General features: G+C 59.6%; 1 protein-coding gene across 1 annotated transcript in view; it reads left to right on the top strand.

The window, feature by feature from the left end:
• Nucleotides 1–2,370: 2,370 nt before the first annotated feature.
• Nucleotides 2,371–14,458, top strand: part of TRIOBP (TRIO and F-actin binding protein) — a gene marked incomplete at both ends in the record, with an annotated part of 49,424 nt that continues 37,336 nt past the window's right edge. Inside the window, 5 exons of the mRNA XM_084255696.1 lie at nt 2,371–2,484; nt 6,703–6,842; nt 8,160–8,355; nt 9,355–9,523; nt 13,994–14,360. Coding sequence (XP_084111822.1) covers nt 2,371–2,484; nt 6,703–6,842; nt 8,160–8,355; nt 9,355–9,523; nt 13,994–14,360 — 986 coding nt within the window. The remainder of the gene's footprint in view (nt 2,485–6,702; nt 6,843–8,159; nt 8,356–9,354; nt 9,524–13,993; nt 14,361–14,458) is intronic.

Here is a 14,458-nt window from a genome sequence, read left to right as displayed (position 1 = left end):
CTGTGAAATGAGCGTCGTGGGACTTAATCCTCCCGCGCACTAAGTCCTCACGAATGTAACGGTTTTGGAGTAGAAGCTGGCACATAGGCAGAATAAATGTTAGCTTTAGAGAGGGGACAGCTTTTGTCCGCGGCCTCTGCAGCGCAGGTTCGATTCCTGGCCGGCCAGGGAGATGCCCACATGGCGCGCAGACCCCTCCTGTCTCCCCGCGGCTCCCCTCAGCAGTGTCTGGGGTCCTTCTGCCTGTTCTGCTCCCCGCTCTGGCTCTGGTGAATCCGCTCACCCTCCCGCGCATCTGTCCTGTACCCCGGTTCTTGTATAAATAAATAGATAAATCTTTAAAAGGGGGGGGGCAGTTTTTAAAAAGGGCATTGTGCGCTTCGTGAGAGGCGCGTCAGTGAGGGCGCGCGGGCGCGGGGGGGAGCCCCGCGTCCACTCTTCACGTGGGGGACGGGAGCCGAGCCCTCCGTGAAAACTCCGGGGGACCCGGGTTAACGTCAGCCTGGAGGACTGTGGCGGGAGTGAGCGCGCGGAAAGCATAACGCAAGGAGCCGGAGTGCCAGCGTCCACCCTCCCTGGGGCGCCCTGGGGACCCCGGCCGTGCGGGGGGGGGGGGGCTGCCCCGGCTGCCGCGAGGATGGTGCTGCGCTCCCGGCATCAGGGCCCCGCCCCGCCCCGCCCCGCCCCGCCCCTTGTCCTGAGTTGTCCAATCCCACAGCCCTCATGCAAATAAGGCACCTACAGGGGCCTATGGCAGCGCGGCGGGGGCGTGGCCTTCGTCTTCCCCCGGGGCAGCGTCTGATTCATTGTTAAAATGAGGGGCTGCGCCCCGCCCCGCTGCCCCGGCGCCCCCCACGCGTGGACGCGCGGGCTCAGGTTCGTCCCGGCGCGAGGCGGGCGGAGGGGAGGCGGGGGAGGGGAGGGGAGGGGAGGGGAGGAGGGAGGGCAGGGGCCGCCTGACTGATGGCGAGAGGTCCGGGGGTCCCTCTCCGGGGGGCGCGTGCGTGTCCCGGTGGCGCTCGCGGCCGCGGCGGGGTTGGACAAGCGCCTGACCTCGGGCGGGGGAGGGGATGAGAGCGGCGGGGGGCGTGGGGTGGAGCCCTCGGCGCCGGTCCCCGGGAAAGGGGCGCTGCCCTCCTCCTGGGGCCAAGGTCCTCGTTGTGTGGACGGGAAAGACCCGCCCAGGCTGGGCAGGGGATGGGCGTCCCGCCCTCCCTGCGATCCAGGATCCGCGACCGCGGGGCCACCGAGGACCAGTGAGTGCCCCACCCGACCCTGCCCCACCCCGCCCCGCCCGCCTCTCCTGCAGGTCTGATGGTGAAGGAAGGCGGGACCTGCGCCCTGGCTGCTCCAGGAGAGGGTGTGAGAGTCCCCAGGTCTAAGGCCAGGCTGCCAACAAAGGCCAGAGCCCCTGGGAGTCTCCCGAGGAAACTCGCCAGGTGAGCCCTGGTATAGGCAGGTGACCTGGGGGCAACTTAAGGTGAAGGTGCGTTTGGGATATGGATATGCTGCCTGACACGCACCCTGCCTGGGCTCTTGTGGGCAAGCAGGCATCTTCAAGTCACTCCTCTGGTGGCGCTCCCCCGCCCCCCACGCCCCGTCCGGGTTCTGGAGCCCCCAGAGAGAGCCCCGGCTGGGTCACCTCACCAGGGTTTCTCTCTGGCTCAGCCCTGCTGTGACCTTATGCTGTGCATTTTTGCCGTGACTGTCCTCAACTGAAAATCCCTGGCAGCCCTTTTGCGGCACTCCAGTGTTTCCCATGGGACCTGTGGGAGTTGGCAATGTGACCCCACGCCCCTCATTTCCACCATGCAGAGGAGGATGGGAGGCACAATTATCTGGACTTGAATCCAGTTTAGCCACTGGTACCTCGAGCAAGTCAGGGAACTTCTGTGAGCCTTAGCAGGCTCATCTGAGCTTGGCATTCCTCTTATTCACAATGCAGGACAACAAAGCCCTCCATCTCCTAGGTGCATTGGAACCCCTTAGGGGACTTGTTTAAAATGTACCCCTCAAGCCGCCACTCCAGAGCTTCCGACTGGGAATATCTGGCGAGGGGCCTGGCTATATGCATTTCAGGAATACCCTCCACCCCCAGACTAATTCCAGGTCCTCAGAGTTCACATTGCCCAACTTGGCAGTAACTACTAGAAATCACGTCAGAGTGCCTGGAGCTTGGTAGGTGCTTGATGAATGTTTGTTGAGTGAACAGACAGATGAATGACCTTATTTCCTTGCTCCTGTCCAGGGGCAAGCTGGCGCTGGGGTCTGGGTGCGCCGCCAGCCAGTCCCCTGCTCCTGGCCTTGCCCCCATTCTTGCCAGGCCCCACCATCGGATTGCAGGAGCTCTCCCAGCCTGACTCAGCCGACATGGAGGGGGTGGCTGACAGTGCCCCCCGTGAACACATTGAGGCCAGTGTGCTGGCCCAGAACCACAGCCAAAACTGCCCCCACCCTGTGGAGGCCCGCAGAGCAGGGCACCAGGTAGGCCGACTGTTCTGAGTGGTGGGGGTGGTGTGGGGTGGGGGAGCCCGTGATGGGCTGGGACTCCTGTGGGCCACTAACTGGCTGCTGAACGCAGATGCCGCTCTCCTCCTGGGCACACCGTTCCCCCCCCCGCCCCCCGTGCATGAGGTGGCTGAAGTATGTTAATCATCCCCAAACTCCAGCCATTTTCCTGATTTTTTTTTATCTTGGCCTCATGTAATCTACTGCTTACTAGACTGTTCTTAAATTAGCCACCTGTTCTTCAGTGATACTAAAGCAAAACGTTCCATCACCACCATAAATAGGAACTTGACCTTCCATGGCTCGTCATTCCCAGGGGTCCTGAGGGTCCTCCTGGACCTGGCGGCCAGCTCCATGCAGGGCTTCACTCTGCGAGGTGGCCTTGCCAGCGAGTGGCTATTCAGCCGTGGGGCCAGGCAGCCAGGATCCCGGTGCTACTTGCCTGCAGTGTGAACGTGGGTCTTTGACCCTCTGGCTTCACCCTGCTAATGGGTAAATTGGGGCAACCAGGCTCCCCACTCGGGGCCTCTGACACTGCTTAGCCCAAGTCACACTCTATGCAAAGCATGTTGGTTTTCTCTTCCTACTTTTATCTTGGCCTCAAGTAAGCTATTCCTTACCTTACTGTTCTTAAAATTGGCACCCATTCTTCACTGATACTGAAAGACCAGAAAAGTGGGAGTTTCTTTTAGGTGTCTTTATACTCATTGAACAGCTCCCCTCCGCCCACCCCAGGGACAGATGCCTGAAAGTCCCGTGAGTCTCGCCTTATGCACATGACCTACTCCCCATGGGTGGGGAGACAGTGAGCCTGCACCAGTAGAGACTTGGGTTCCGAGGGGTCTGACGTCTATCTCAGGTTCTACGCATCCCTGCTGAGACTTTGGGCCAGCTCGTGCATCCACACATCTTGAATAGGTGCTTAGAATGTGCCAGGTGTGTTGCTAGCTGCCGGGGAAACAGTGATTAAAAGACTAGATAGTCCCTGGTTCGTGGGCCTTGTGGTCTAGCAAGGGACACAGGGCCTAAGAAAGGAATCCTGCCACTGATGATTTACTCGTGGCTGGGATGTGTCCGGGGGAACCGCAAGAGGCCGAGGGTCAATGATAAGGTAACTGGGACAGTTTCCCCAAGATGACACTGGGTGAAGGCTGTGGGGCATTGACCAGAGAAGTTGAGGGGAGAGGGGTTATGCAAAGGCCCTGAGGCAGAAAGGAGGAGGTGCCTTGGAGGTTGGAGAGAGGCCAGTAAGAGGGAGAGGAGAGGAACTCTGGACAAGTATGGAAGATGGAGCTCACCAGGCTTTCTGGGGTCCTGTACACATGCTAGGATTTTGAACTTTTTCCTGAGAGCCTGGGGGAACCACTGAAGATTTTAAACAGGGGAGTGAAGTGACCAGATTTGCTTTTTTCAGTCATACTGACCACTGGGTAGAGAATGGAAAGCAAGGAGGGAGAGTGAATCAGGATGACTAGTGAGGAAAAGGAATAATTTCTCATGCTTGATGATGGGGACAAATGACACATTTCAGAATTAATTGAATAGCAGAAGCTGCAGAACACCGTCCCTGAGCAACATGGGGTGAAACCTGGCTGACTCCTGAGTTTTTTCAGGAGGTGGAGGACTTGGGATAGAAGACCTGCCTGGAGAGGTCTGGGGTAGTGAGAGGTGATTGTTAGCAATCTGTCTCATTTGCTTTACCCATTTACCTGCTTACCTAGCTGCCTTCCCATCCATCTCTCTAATCTATTTACCCAACTACCTTCCTATCCATCTCCATCTATCCATCTCCCTACATACCTACCTGTCATATCTATCTATCTATTTATCTATCTCTATCTGTCTCCACCGATCATCTATCTATCTTTCATGGTTCAAACTTTCCCTACGCTGGGCCCAGTCCAAGGGCCTACAGGGCCTCTGCCGCGTGAGATGGGGGGCAGGGTGGTTTCTGAATCCATGTGGCTCTGGAGCCAGACCGGGGTGGGAGATAAGGCTGGTGAGTCATCAGGTTCACAGATGAGCAGTTTCAAATAAGTGGAGTCACAGAATCTACGTGCTAAAAAAGCATCCCCCAGCCTTGAGGGAGCTGTGCATTTCCAGCGGGGTCCTGGGGATAATCATATCCCTGAAGACTTGATAAAGGTGTCTCCTGGGGCTGGAACCAGTTCTGACAGTCATCTACCCTAAATTATACAGAAATGGCCCCGGTCCCAGGGCAAATCTCCCCCTCCCCCAAGCTTGACCAATGCACCTTGCAAAATACCCTGGGGAGCACCCCCAGGGTTCTGGGCTCTAGGCTCTGGCCTGTACCTCAGTGCTCTACTCTGAGCTGAATCTCCCATGGGCTGGCGTGGGGGGGAGGGCGGAGTCTGGAAATCACAGCCTTCCCTGGGTCGGGGGCAGCTTGCACAGGAGGGAGAGGTCCCGCTGCAGACAGGCTCCACACTGCCTTTCCCATGTGTGTTCTTGGGAATAGTTAACGCTATTCAATTGATTTAACACTTAATTCTATTTGATATTTTCCCATTATTTAAAATGTACACACCATTTTAAACCCTTTACAGATATTAACTCATTTGACTCTCATAACACCCTAGGAGGCAGTTTCTGTTCGCATCCCAGTTCTGTAGAGAAAAGCAGGCTCAGAGTGGGGAAGCCCCTGGGCTGAGATCACCCAGCTGGGATTGGGCCTGTTGCCCGTCTGAGGCCCCTGCCTACCTCCAGACAGCAAATCAGAGCCTGGGACTGCCTGCCAGGCTTCCTCTTGCAGGCCGTGGTATTGATGGGGGTTGGGGGTGAAAGCAGGGAGGAGGTGCCATGATGGGCTGGGGTGCTGCGGGGCCTGTCTGGGTTGGGCCTCCTTGGCTGTGATGGTGAGCAGCTCCCTCCTCATTCAGCTGGCGAGGTCCCCAAGGCAGCCAAGGCGCCAGGCAGAGGATCTGACACCTCCCACAGCCGAGCTCTGATCTGAATCTGGCTCTGGAGCAGGGGTGAAACTGAACCCAGATGGGCCACCTCTGGCTTGCTTTGTGTACAGACTCCTGGCCCCACTTCTTGGCCCTGCCCAGGCCCCACTAGTGGTGGCCTTTTTGGAACCCAGAGAGCTTGTACCCACCTGGGGCTGTAACCAGACTGGCCTCTGACTGGGCTCTGGGCGCCAGGATCCCCAGGGACCCCGGCCCCACCCTGCCAGCTCTCAGGTGAGCCTCAGGGATCAGGTTCCTGTGGTTTCATGTCCTGCATTGTTCTTGGCTGGGCCCTGGCTTATGAAACAATAATGAGGGGCCCCTGCTCCCGCTGCCGGCCCCTCTAAGGTTTCCGCTGCCTTCGGCGCCACCACCACGGCCCAGAGTCAGGGCCTGGGAGGGCGGCAGCGTGGGGGCCTGAGCCCCCCGGGGATGAAGGTGCTGACAGCCGCCTGCCACTGAGGCCAGAACCAGCCGCCCAGGTAACCCGAGAGGAGGCGGGGTGCAGGGTGCAATGGCCACTGTCTCCCACCTCCAGGGGAGGACCCTGTCACCCTGGGAGGTGTGGGGAAGGATGGGGGGGCCTTCCCAGAGGTGAGCAGTCGTTCCCCCTGGGTGAGCTGGGCACCAGCCTTTGCAGGTGTGGCCTTGTGAGGGCAGGAGGGAGAGAGAAGCCAAGTCAGCTCTGGCCCCCACCCCCCGCCCCCAGGGCCTTGGCCCTCCAGGCCTGGATCCCCTGCCCCTCCTTGAGTAGGGCCAGTCTCTCCTTCCCACCATGCTCTTACTTTCCACCTCCTGCTCCCTGAGTTCTCCCACCCACTCGAGACCAGCTATTCCTCCCTTCCCACCCCCTGCTTCAGCCCTCTTCCTGCTGCAGCAGACCCTCCCCTACTCAACACCCTCAGGCACCCGCCCCCACACTTGGGCCAGCACACGGACATACACTTACAGGCACTTGTTCCAACCCAGGCCTTGGTGCACCCCCCGGGGCGCGCCTGCATATGCATGCCTGTGCACACATGTCTGCACCCCATACCTCTGCCAGCCCCCCACTTGGGTCCCAAGGGGCGCTTCCAGCCTGATGGACAGCTCTCCTTGAGAATGTGAGATCCCAGGAGGAGATGCTTGGAGACTCTCCACCGCCCCTTGGGGGGAGGCGCTGCCTAGGGGGAGGGGAGCCCCCACGTGGGCCAGGCGCTACCTCCTCTCTCCAATTCCCTCCCAGGAGCCCGGGAGCCCTCCAGGCACTGAGGTTCTCTACTGTGACCTGCCCTGTCGCCCGCCTGCCTCTGAGAACCCGCTGGGTACCTCAGCCTCCCACTGCCAGTCCGTGGTGGACTCGGGCCTTGGTCCAGGGCCGGAGAGGTAGGTAAGCTCTGGGGCCTAGGGGTGACTTCCTGGATAGGACGCCCGCATCCAGCCCACCCTCCACCACGCCGCGTGTCCTGTGGTGGCCGCTCGTGTGGGTCACGTGGTCAGCCCACACATTCGGGCACTGGCGATACACCCCGCTGGGGAGGCAGATCCATGACTTTTTCCTCAAAATAACGAGCTCAGGTCTGGAGCAGCCAGGCACCCACCCCGCCAAATGGGCATGGCCACGGCCCGCTCACGTTTCCTGTTTCCCTTGCGGTGCTTTAAAAGATTCAGCAGTTTTAGCACCCACGGCACCTCTTATCACCCACTAACCGGGTGGCTCCCGGCGCTGGACATCCCCCCATCCCTTGGGCCTGAGAGGAACAGAAGCCCCCCTTGGGGGCTCTGGTGCTGGACAACATGGCTGAGGGGCCAGAGACGTGGGGCCCAGCTCCCATCCCTGGTGGGCGGCAGGAGCATGGGCAAGTTAGTGCCTCTTTTATGCCTATTTTCCCCGTTTGAAGGATACGGGAGATTGACTCAAAGCAGCATCGCTCAGGAACGTGAGTGCCTCACAGGTGTTGTTTAGGAAAACAAAACAGCTGAGCTGGCTGCTGTGCTCAGGAAGCCGGGGGCCAACAAGCTGATGATACTGCAGGCGTGTGGGAGCCTTCGCTGCAGCCATGCTGTGGGCTTTTGGGTAGGGGAGGCCAGAGAGGAGGACAACAGGTCCTGGATGTCACTTTTAGGGGCATCACTGTGTCCGTCTTGTGGGCTAATCTGTGAGCCCCTCTTTGGGAACATTGCCAGCTCTCGGCTACCGTGGCCTGTGGCTACCCAGACTGGCATCTCTAATGCAGGGCTTCCTCCACTCCCTCCCGTGGCATCCGGGCTGGTGCCCTGTCCCTGCTCTGGGAGGCCTGCTTCCTCTCGAAGCCTCTTCTCAGCCCAGCGTGAAGATTCTCCTTAGTCTCACTGAACTTGGGGTCTCCAGTGCCCTCAGTGACAGAGGGTTGGGGCTGGGGCCACAGCCCTGGTTCACACGAAGCTCTGCCTTTCCTAGCTCTGCCACCTGGCTGGTCCCTTGATGTCTCTGAGCCTCAGCTTCTCCATCTGTACAATGGGGATGATTACATTCACTTCTAAATAGGCTTAGGGGGTCCATGTAAGCCTCATGTCAACCACGTGAGCCTTCGTGCTGGCCCCCTTCAGCTCCAAGGTTCAGCTCCCGGCCCCCACGTGAGCTGTGTGTGTGCTTGGACGGGGTGTTACTTTTCAATTCTCACTACTTTTGGGGAAAAGTCACGGATCTGTCTCCTCTTCCAGGGGAGCATCGGCAGGGCTCCTCAAGGAGCACCCCACAACTGCCCCTGGGAGCAGGAGCCGGGAGCCTGAGGCAGTGCCCTATCTGGAGGGCCTGGCCTCCTCCCTGGGTGGCAGGCTCGACGAGGTCTCTGGCTCTGGCACCAGCTCCATCCCTGACTGTGACACCCCTGATGATACCAGCAACTCGTCCTCTGTGGTGAGCGGGGGCCGGTGGGGCACCAGAACAGATCACCCCTCTGTGACAGCTCTGGGATCCCCCCCCAGACTCTACACAGGGCTGAGTATCTCACACCAGGGAACTGGGTCCAGGTTGTCCGGAGACTGAATCAGCACCTTGACCTCCCAGGCCAGCCACCTAGGAGGAGCAGGGGTCTCTGCAGGGCCAGCCCCAGGGTGCTGAGGGCTGGCTGAAAAGGTGGAGGAGGGCATTTCAGCTGTCAGGGAGCTTGGGGGTGTCACCAGTGTACTCAGTCTGCCCCAGGTTCTCTCGCATAGAGGCCCGGATGGTGGGCGTGGGGTCCAGGGCAGGCCTAGGACTGGCTCTGGGCCTGTCTGATCATACATTATGGAGCCCAGGTGCCAGCTCGGGCACAGATCTCTGAGGGACAGGAAGGGGAGCAGGCTTTGGGGCCTGGTAAAGGCTGGGGGCCATTTAGCCAAGAGAAGAGGAGGCTTGGGAACTTCCTGGGCACTTGCAGCTCTAAGGGCTGTCACAAGGCAGGAGAGGCCAGCTCTCACTGAGGCCCCCGCGTCAGGGACAGAGGAGTGGTGGGGCTCAGAATGAAATAACCCAGCCCAGCGTCAAGGGTTCTGGAAGGTTCACCACCTCCCTCAGAGGCAGAGATGGGTATGGCCCCATTTTGGGGAAAGACGCCTAGGACTCAGAGCGGAAAGGCCACATTATGTTGGTGGCAGGGCGGGGCTTGGAACTACTTCTGTCTGCACCTTGGGGTGTCTCTGGGACAAGGGCTACAATGCCAAGGCCCTCCTGCCACCTGCAGTGTGGCAGGCCCAGGTTCAGACCCCTCCTTATGAACCGTTCCCAGCCGCATGCTCAGCACAAGTCCTTGGCCCCAGCGGACCTGCCTGGCCTTGGGGTTGACAAAGTTGACACTTGGGGGTGCTGAGCTGACACCCGTAGGTGGCCCTGGGGCCTCTTCCTGCTCTGTACACATGCTTTGTCCTCCCCTGGCAGGGCTGGGACACTGTCGAGAGGCAGCAGGAGGCCCCGCACTGCAGCCTGCTCACCGTGATGATCCCGCGGCTGACCCCGGAGGGGCCGAGAGCTGACAGTGCTCGCAGGGCTCCGTCTATCCTCGCCCGTCCCCCGGTGGGAGGAGACGCCACAGGTCAGAGGAAGGAGGGTGAGTCCTGGCCCAGGGGCTGGCCGTGGTGATGGCCAGCAACCTGGGGCCCAGAGAGCTGTCTCCCTGGCTATGTTGTGCTATGCTGTCTGCTTTCCATACACCCTCTCACAGCTGGTGGGCTAGGAGCTTTTGGTTGTAAGTGATAGAAAATGATTGAACACAAGTAAACTGGGGTGCAACTTCAGGCATGGCTGGATCCAGGTGTTCAAAGAGCATCAGAAATCTGGTCTCTCTTTGCTTCCTTCTGTGTTGGCTTTAGTCTCAACCAGACCCTCCATGATAGTGGTCTGACGAGCAGCAGAAGTACCAGGCTGTGCCTTATCAACTTGTCAACGCCCATAGAAGGACTGTACAGTCTTCCCAACAGATGCTGCTGAAGTGCCAGGAAGGGCTCTCCCTGGCACCCAACAGAGGGTGATCAGGGATGGGCTCAGCCTCCTGTGCAGACCTCAGGCCTGAGAGTGGGGGAGAGGAACATGCCCAGAGGAGACCAGGGCGATGAGGTCCCCAGGGAAAAGGGAGACTGCTGTTCAGACCGAGCCAGCAGGTGCCCACGGCCCAGGACAGCATCTCGCTGGCCCAGCCTGCTGGGCCCTCCCTCACTCCTGCCTCCTGTCTGTGTCTTCAGCAGTGTTGAAATTGGGGAATGTGGGGCCCTGGCTCCTGCAGCGGGGTTCAGGCCCCCAACACGAGCACTAACAGTAAAGCCTGGTGCTAACAGTAAAGCCTGAACACCGGGGTTTCAGGAAGAGTGAGACGTGACCCTTGCCCCAGAAAGCCCATCAGCGACAAAGCAAGTGGACGGGAGGGGGCGCACAGGACAGAGGACGAGCCAGGACATGTCCCACCTGTGAGCAAAGGGCTGGGTGAGGGTGGAGGCAGAGGGGGGGTTTGGAGGGGGGGGTGTAGCGAGCCTGGCGCTGGAGCTGAGAACTGGGAGCATCCCGGTAAGAACAGCTTGACACAGATGGGGGCGCACAGTGGGGCCAGGTCTGCAGGGACTGCGGGCTCAAGCCTGGATCACAGGCTGATGCGAAATTCCTGGGTGAAAGTTGTTGGGGAGCAGGTAGTAACATGATCTCCCCTCAGATGACACATCAGTTACAGAGAGGGAAGGCACCCCAAGGAAGGGGAGGTCTGGCCTTGACCAAGTGGCCGTCCGCGTCCCAGCGCCAGCACAGCGGCATCGGCTTCCCCACTTACCTGAGCACGCAGCGCCTGACAGCGCAGACAAACCACCCTGGGGCAGGGGGTTGGTCTCCAATGACAGAGGCTGTGGGAAGGGAAATGCCCTGTGTGAGCCTGGCCTGGTCCGGCAAAGGGAAAGCTGGAGCGTGTGACGGTTGGCACAGCCACGCTTGGAGTAGGGGCTGCGTGCCCGGCTGTGGCTCCTGGGCGTGGGCAGGCGAGCAGACTGGCCTTGTTCTTAGGAGAAGCACATAGAAGGTTGGGGTGGGGGCCTCCCCGGTGGCGCAGCGGTTGAGCGCTGGGTTGCGAAGCTGCCCGCGGCCTCTGCGAACGCCGGTTCGATCCCCGGCTGCTCCCCGGCCACCAGAGGAGGGTCCCTTCGGTCCTTCTGCCTGCTCTGCTCCCCGCTCTGGGTCCCTCTGCCTGCTCTGCTCCCCGCTCTGGGTCCTTCTGCCTGCTCTGCTCCCCGCTCTGGGTCCTTCTGCCTGCTCTGCTCCCCGCTCTGGGTCCCTCTGCCTGCTCTGCTCCCCGCTCTGGGTCCTTCTGCCTGCTCTGCTCCCCGCTCTGGGTCCTTCTGCCTGCTCTGCTCCCCGCTCTGGCTCTGGTGAATTCTCTCACCCTCCCATGCTTCTGACTGTACCCAGTGCATGTATAAATAAATAAACATGCCTCTACTAAAAAAAAAAAAAAAAAAAGAATTTTTTTAAAAAAAAAAGAAGGTTGGGGTGAAGAGTCTGAAGAGTCTGACGTCGACTAACTGTGATATGGCCCAACGAGAGAGAGGAAAGTAGAAAGCGATAGAAAGATTGATGGATGAAAGAATAAAGTCAGGTAAACAAAGCAAATGAGACGAACTTAACTGGTGCCTCTGGGTGAAGGATAGATGCCAGGGTGACTGATTGCTGTTTTTCTAGCTTGCTGAAAAATCGCTGTAGCTCCCTGTGATTGTCCAGGTGAGAGAAGGGGCCGTCTGAATTAGGACCGTGGCTCTGGGGCAAGGAGGGGCCAGAAGAGAAGGTGGATTTGATGGGACTGGGGTCAGGAGGGCCCATGGCTCAGCTCCTGGCCTGGGGCTCTCGTGCCTGGGGTCCTTTTGCTGATAATAAGGACTGGGATGGTGGGGGAGACCGTGGGGAGGGGAGTCCCTCAATCTGAGTTTGTCCGCTTCATCGGGATCAGATGCAGGTGCCGCGTGTCTGGCAGGGAGTGGGGGGAACACAAGCAGTCCTGACTGTGCTGGGGAAGCATCCCCAGGAAGAGGTTTAGAGACTTGGGGTGCCAGCAAGAGATCGGGGCTGGGATAGAGATTTGGGCATCTTTCGTGGAGAAGTGAGGTTCACTGGAGAACTCAGCAAACATTTACTGTTGCCCACAAGTTGCTGGGCTGCGAAAGGACCAGCAACACCGCCCTGTCCGGGGCTGCCTGGCATGTGCTGAGTAGTGCCTTGTGCGGCTTCCCTGATCTCACCCCAACAGAAGTCCATAGTGAGCTCGGGGGTCCCCTGGGCCCTCCTCTCCTGGTCCTCCTCCCTCCTCACTGGTCACCCTCACCTTCCTTTGCTGATGCCTCTGCCTCTGCTTGACCTTCATACCCTGGCTGCCCCGGCACCATCCCGGGCCCTCCGGACAAACCGCTCTCCATGGGGTGTGGCAGCGCCCCACGCTCAACACAGCTCCCTCACTCGTTGGGTTAGCATTTACTGCAGCTGCTCTGAGCCGGGCTCTGTGCTGGAGAAGCCAGGGGAACAGGGTGGGCCAGGCCCACCCCCATGGAGCAGCAGCCCAAGTGCAAAGGCAGTGCCCACCCAGAAGGTGGTGCTGTGGGGGCGGTGGAGCAAGCGGCCGGGTGGTCTGGCAGGGCTTGTTGGCGAGGCGACGTGGCAGCTGAGATCTGAGTTCCGAAGCAGAGGGAACAGCCAGTGTGGAGGCCCTGAGGCACGCACAGAGGCAGCAATTTCAAGGAGCAGAAGGAAGGTGGGGTGCCGGGAGCTTCCTAGTGTGGGATAGAAGTGGAGGAGAGGCTGGTGCGGGATGCCACCAGCACCCTAGTCCCCCACCCCAACCTGGGTCTCCTGCAGTCTGCTCTGTCCTGCTGGTGGTTCAGATCCTAGTTATCAGGAGCCCTTTTTCCTCAACCATTTTACCCAACCACCAGCAGTTTTGGTTGACACCTCCAAAACACACTCCAAATCTGTCACACCCCAACTCCCTGGCCCAGCCACTGCTGCCCTGTGCTGGGGTTACTGCCAGAGCCTCCCTGTCCTGCTTCTGCCTGGCCCCTCCCTACCTCCTCCCAGCAGCTGGAGCCTCCTTTCAAAATATGAATCAGGTCTTGTCACTGCCCCTATCGGCCGCCCTACCCTCTCAGCCCTGGGGAGAGGCCGTGTGGGAAGAGGCAGTAACACAGGGAACCAAGTGGCTTCCGGGCTTGGTGGCGGGGACCGGCCGCGTTTGTACTTGACACCTGCCGTTTGCTCATAAACACAGGGGCCTGGGCTGCCTGAGCTTCACTAGGTGACCTGCTTGATCGAAACGTAGTTGCCACTGTCCGCCTGGTGGCAGGTCCCCAAATTGCAGGCAGGGGCTCAAGGCCCAGGAGGAATTAGCCAACTCCAAGATGTGAGGGCCCTTTGACACCCCTCTGGCAAGTCCAGTCTGCAGAGCCCAGCTGGTGAGGGCCAGCACCCCAACGGTCCTGGAGGAGTCTGAGGGGGTCTGTAGACCTGTCCTGTGCTCCCTTTTGGACCTCAGGAGTGAAGTTAGACCCTGGTTGGGCCAGGCTGAAAAGGGTGCTTGAGGCAGGTGGGAGTGGAAGCGGGCGGGGGGGCGGGGGGGGGAGCACGTGCAGGGTGGAAGCACTTTGCTAAGCAGGGAATTTCTCCGAAGTCAGTGACAGGAAGTAGCAAGTGGAAAGTCGGCTAGATGGTGCGCCTTCTCCCTGGGGTCACACAAATTTCAAATTTGCCCCCCACAAGTTTGATCTTCTCTGACTTACCCATGGACCTCAGACTACGTGACCGGCTGGCTCCGGAGGCCACCCCTGTCCGCAAGGCAGTCTGGGTTTCAGTGTCAAGTTCCTGACCTCAGCTGGAGAGAGGCGGCTATGCCCCCAAAACTGCATTGATCAGAGGGGTGCAATTACTTGCATGGATGGTGGGTCCCCTAGGAAGAGGATTTGGGGTTTTCCCCAATTGTCTATCCCAGGGGACAAAGAAAGGGAAGGTGTGAGAGCTGCTTGGGCCTCTCCCCTCCCCTGGGAACTTCCTCTTTTCTCTCCAGACACCAGCTGCGGGAGCCGAAGTCCCGGACGGCAGTTGGCGAAGCTCCGAGGAGAAGGTGGGTGCTTCTTGGAGCGGCACCAGTCAGCGCTGTCCCAGGCTTCCTCAGCAACTCCACAAAGTGGACCTCGAAGTGCCACCCCCCAGACTCCCTCTCTCTGCCACGCTGCTCAGAGGGACATCACGCAGGCTGCTTTCACACAGCTTGATGCACCCCGAGTCACCTCTCCCACCCAAAACGCCCAACGGGACAAGCCCAGGACCTTGTCCACCCATCAGGACACTCCCAGGACCTCTTCCACACGGCAGGACACCCCCAGAGCATCTTCTCCCTCAAGAATCACCCAAAGGGACAACCCCAGAACCTCGTCCACCCAACGAAACAATCCTCAACTTCCTTCTCCCCCTAGAACCATCCAACAGGACAGCTCCAGATCCTCGTCTACCCAACAGGATGACTCTCGGG

This window comes from Talpa europaea (genome assembly GCF_964194135.1).
Source record: "Talpa europaea genome assembly, chromosome: 15".
NCBI classification, from domain to species: Eukaryota; Metazoa; Chordata; class Mammalia; order Eulipotyphla; family Talpidae; genus Talpa; species Talpa europaea.
The sequence above is the reverse complement of the archived record's forward strand: the minus strand, read 5'-3'. Positions and strand labels throughout refer to the sequence as shown.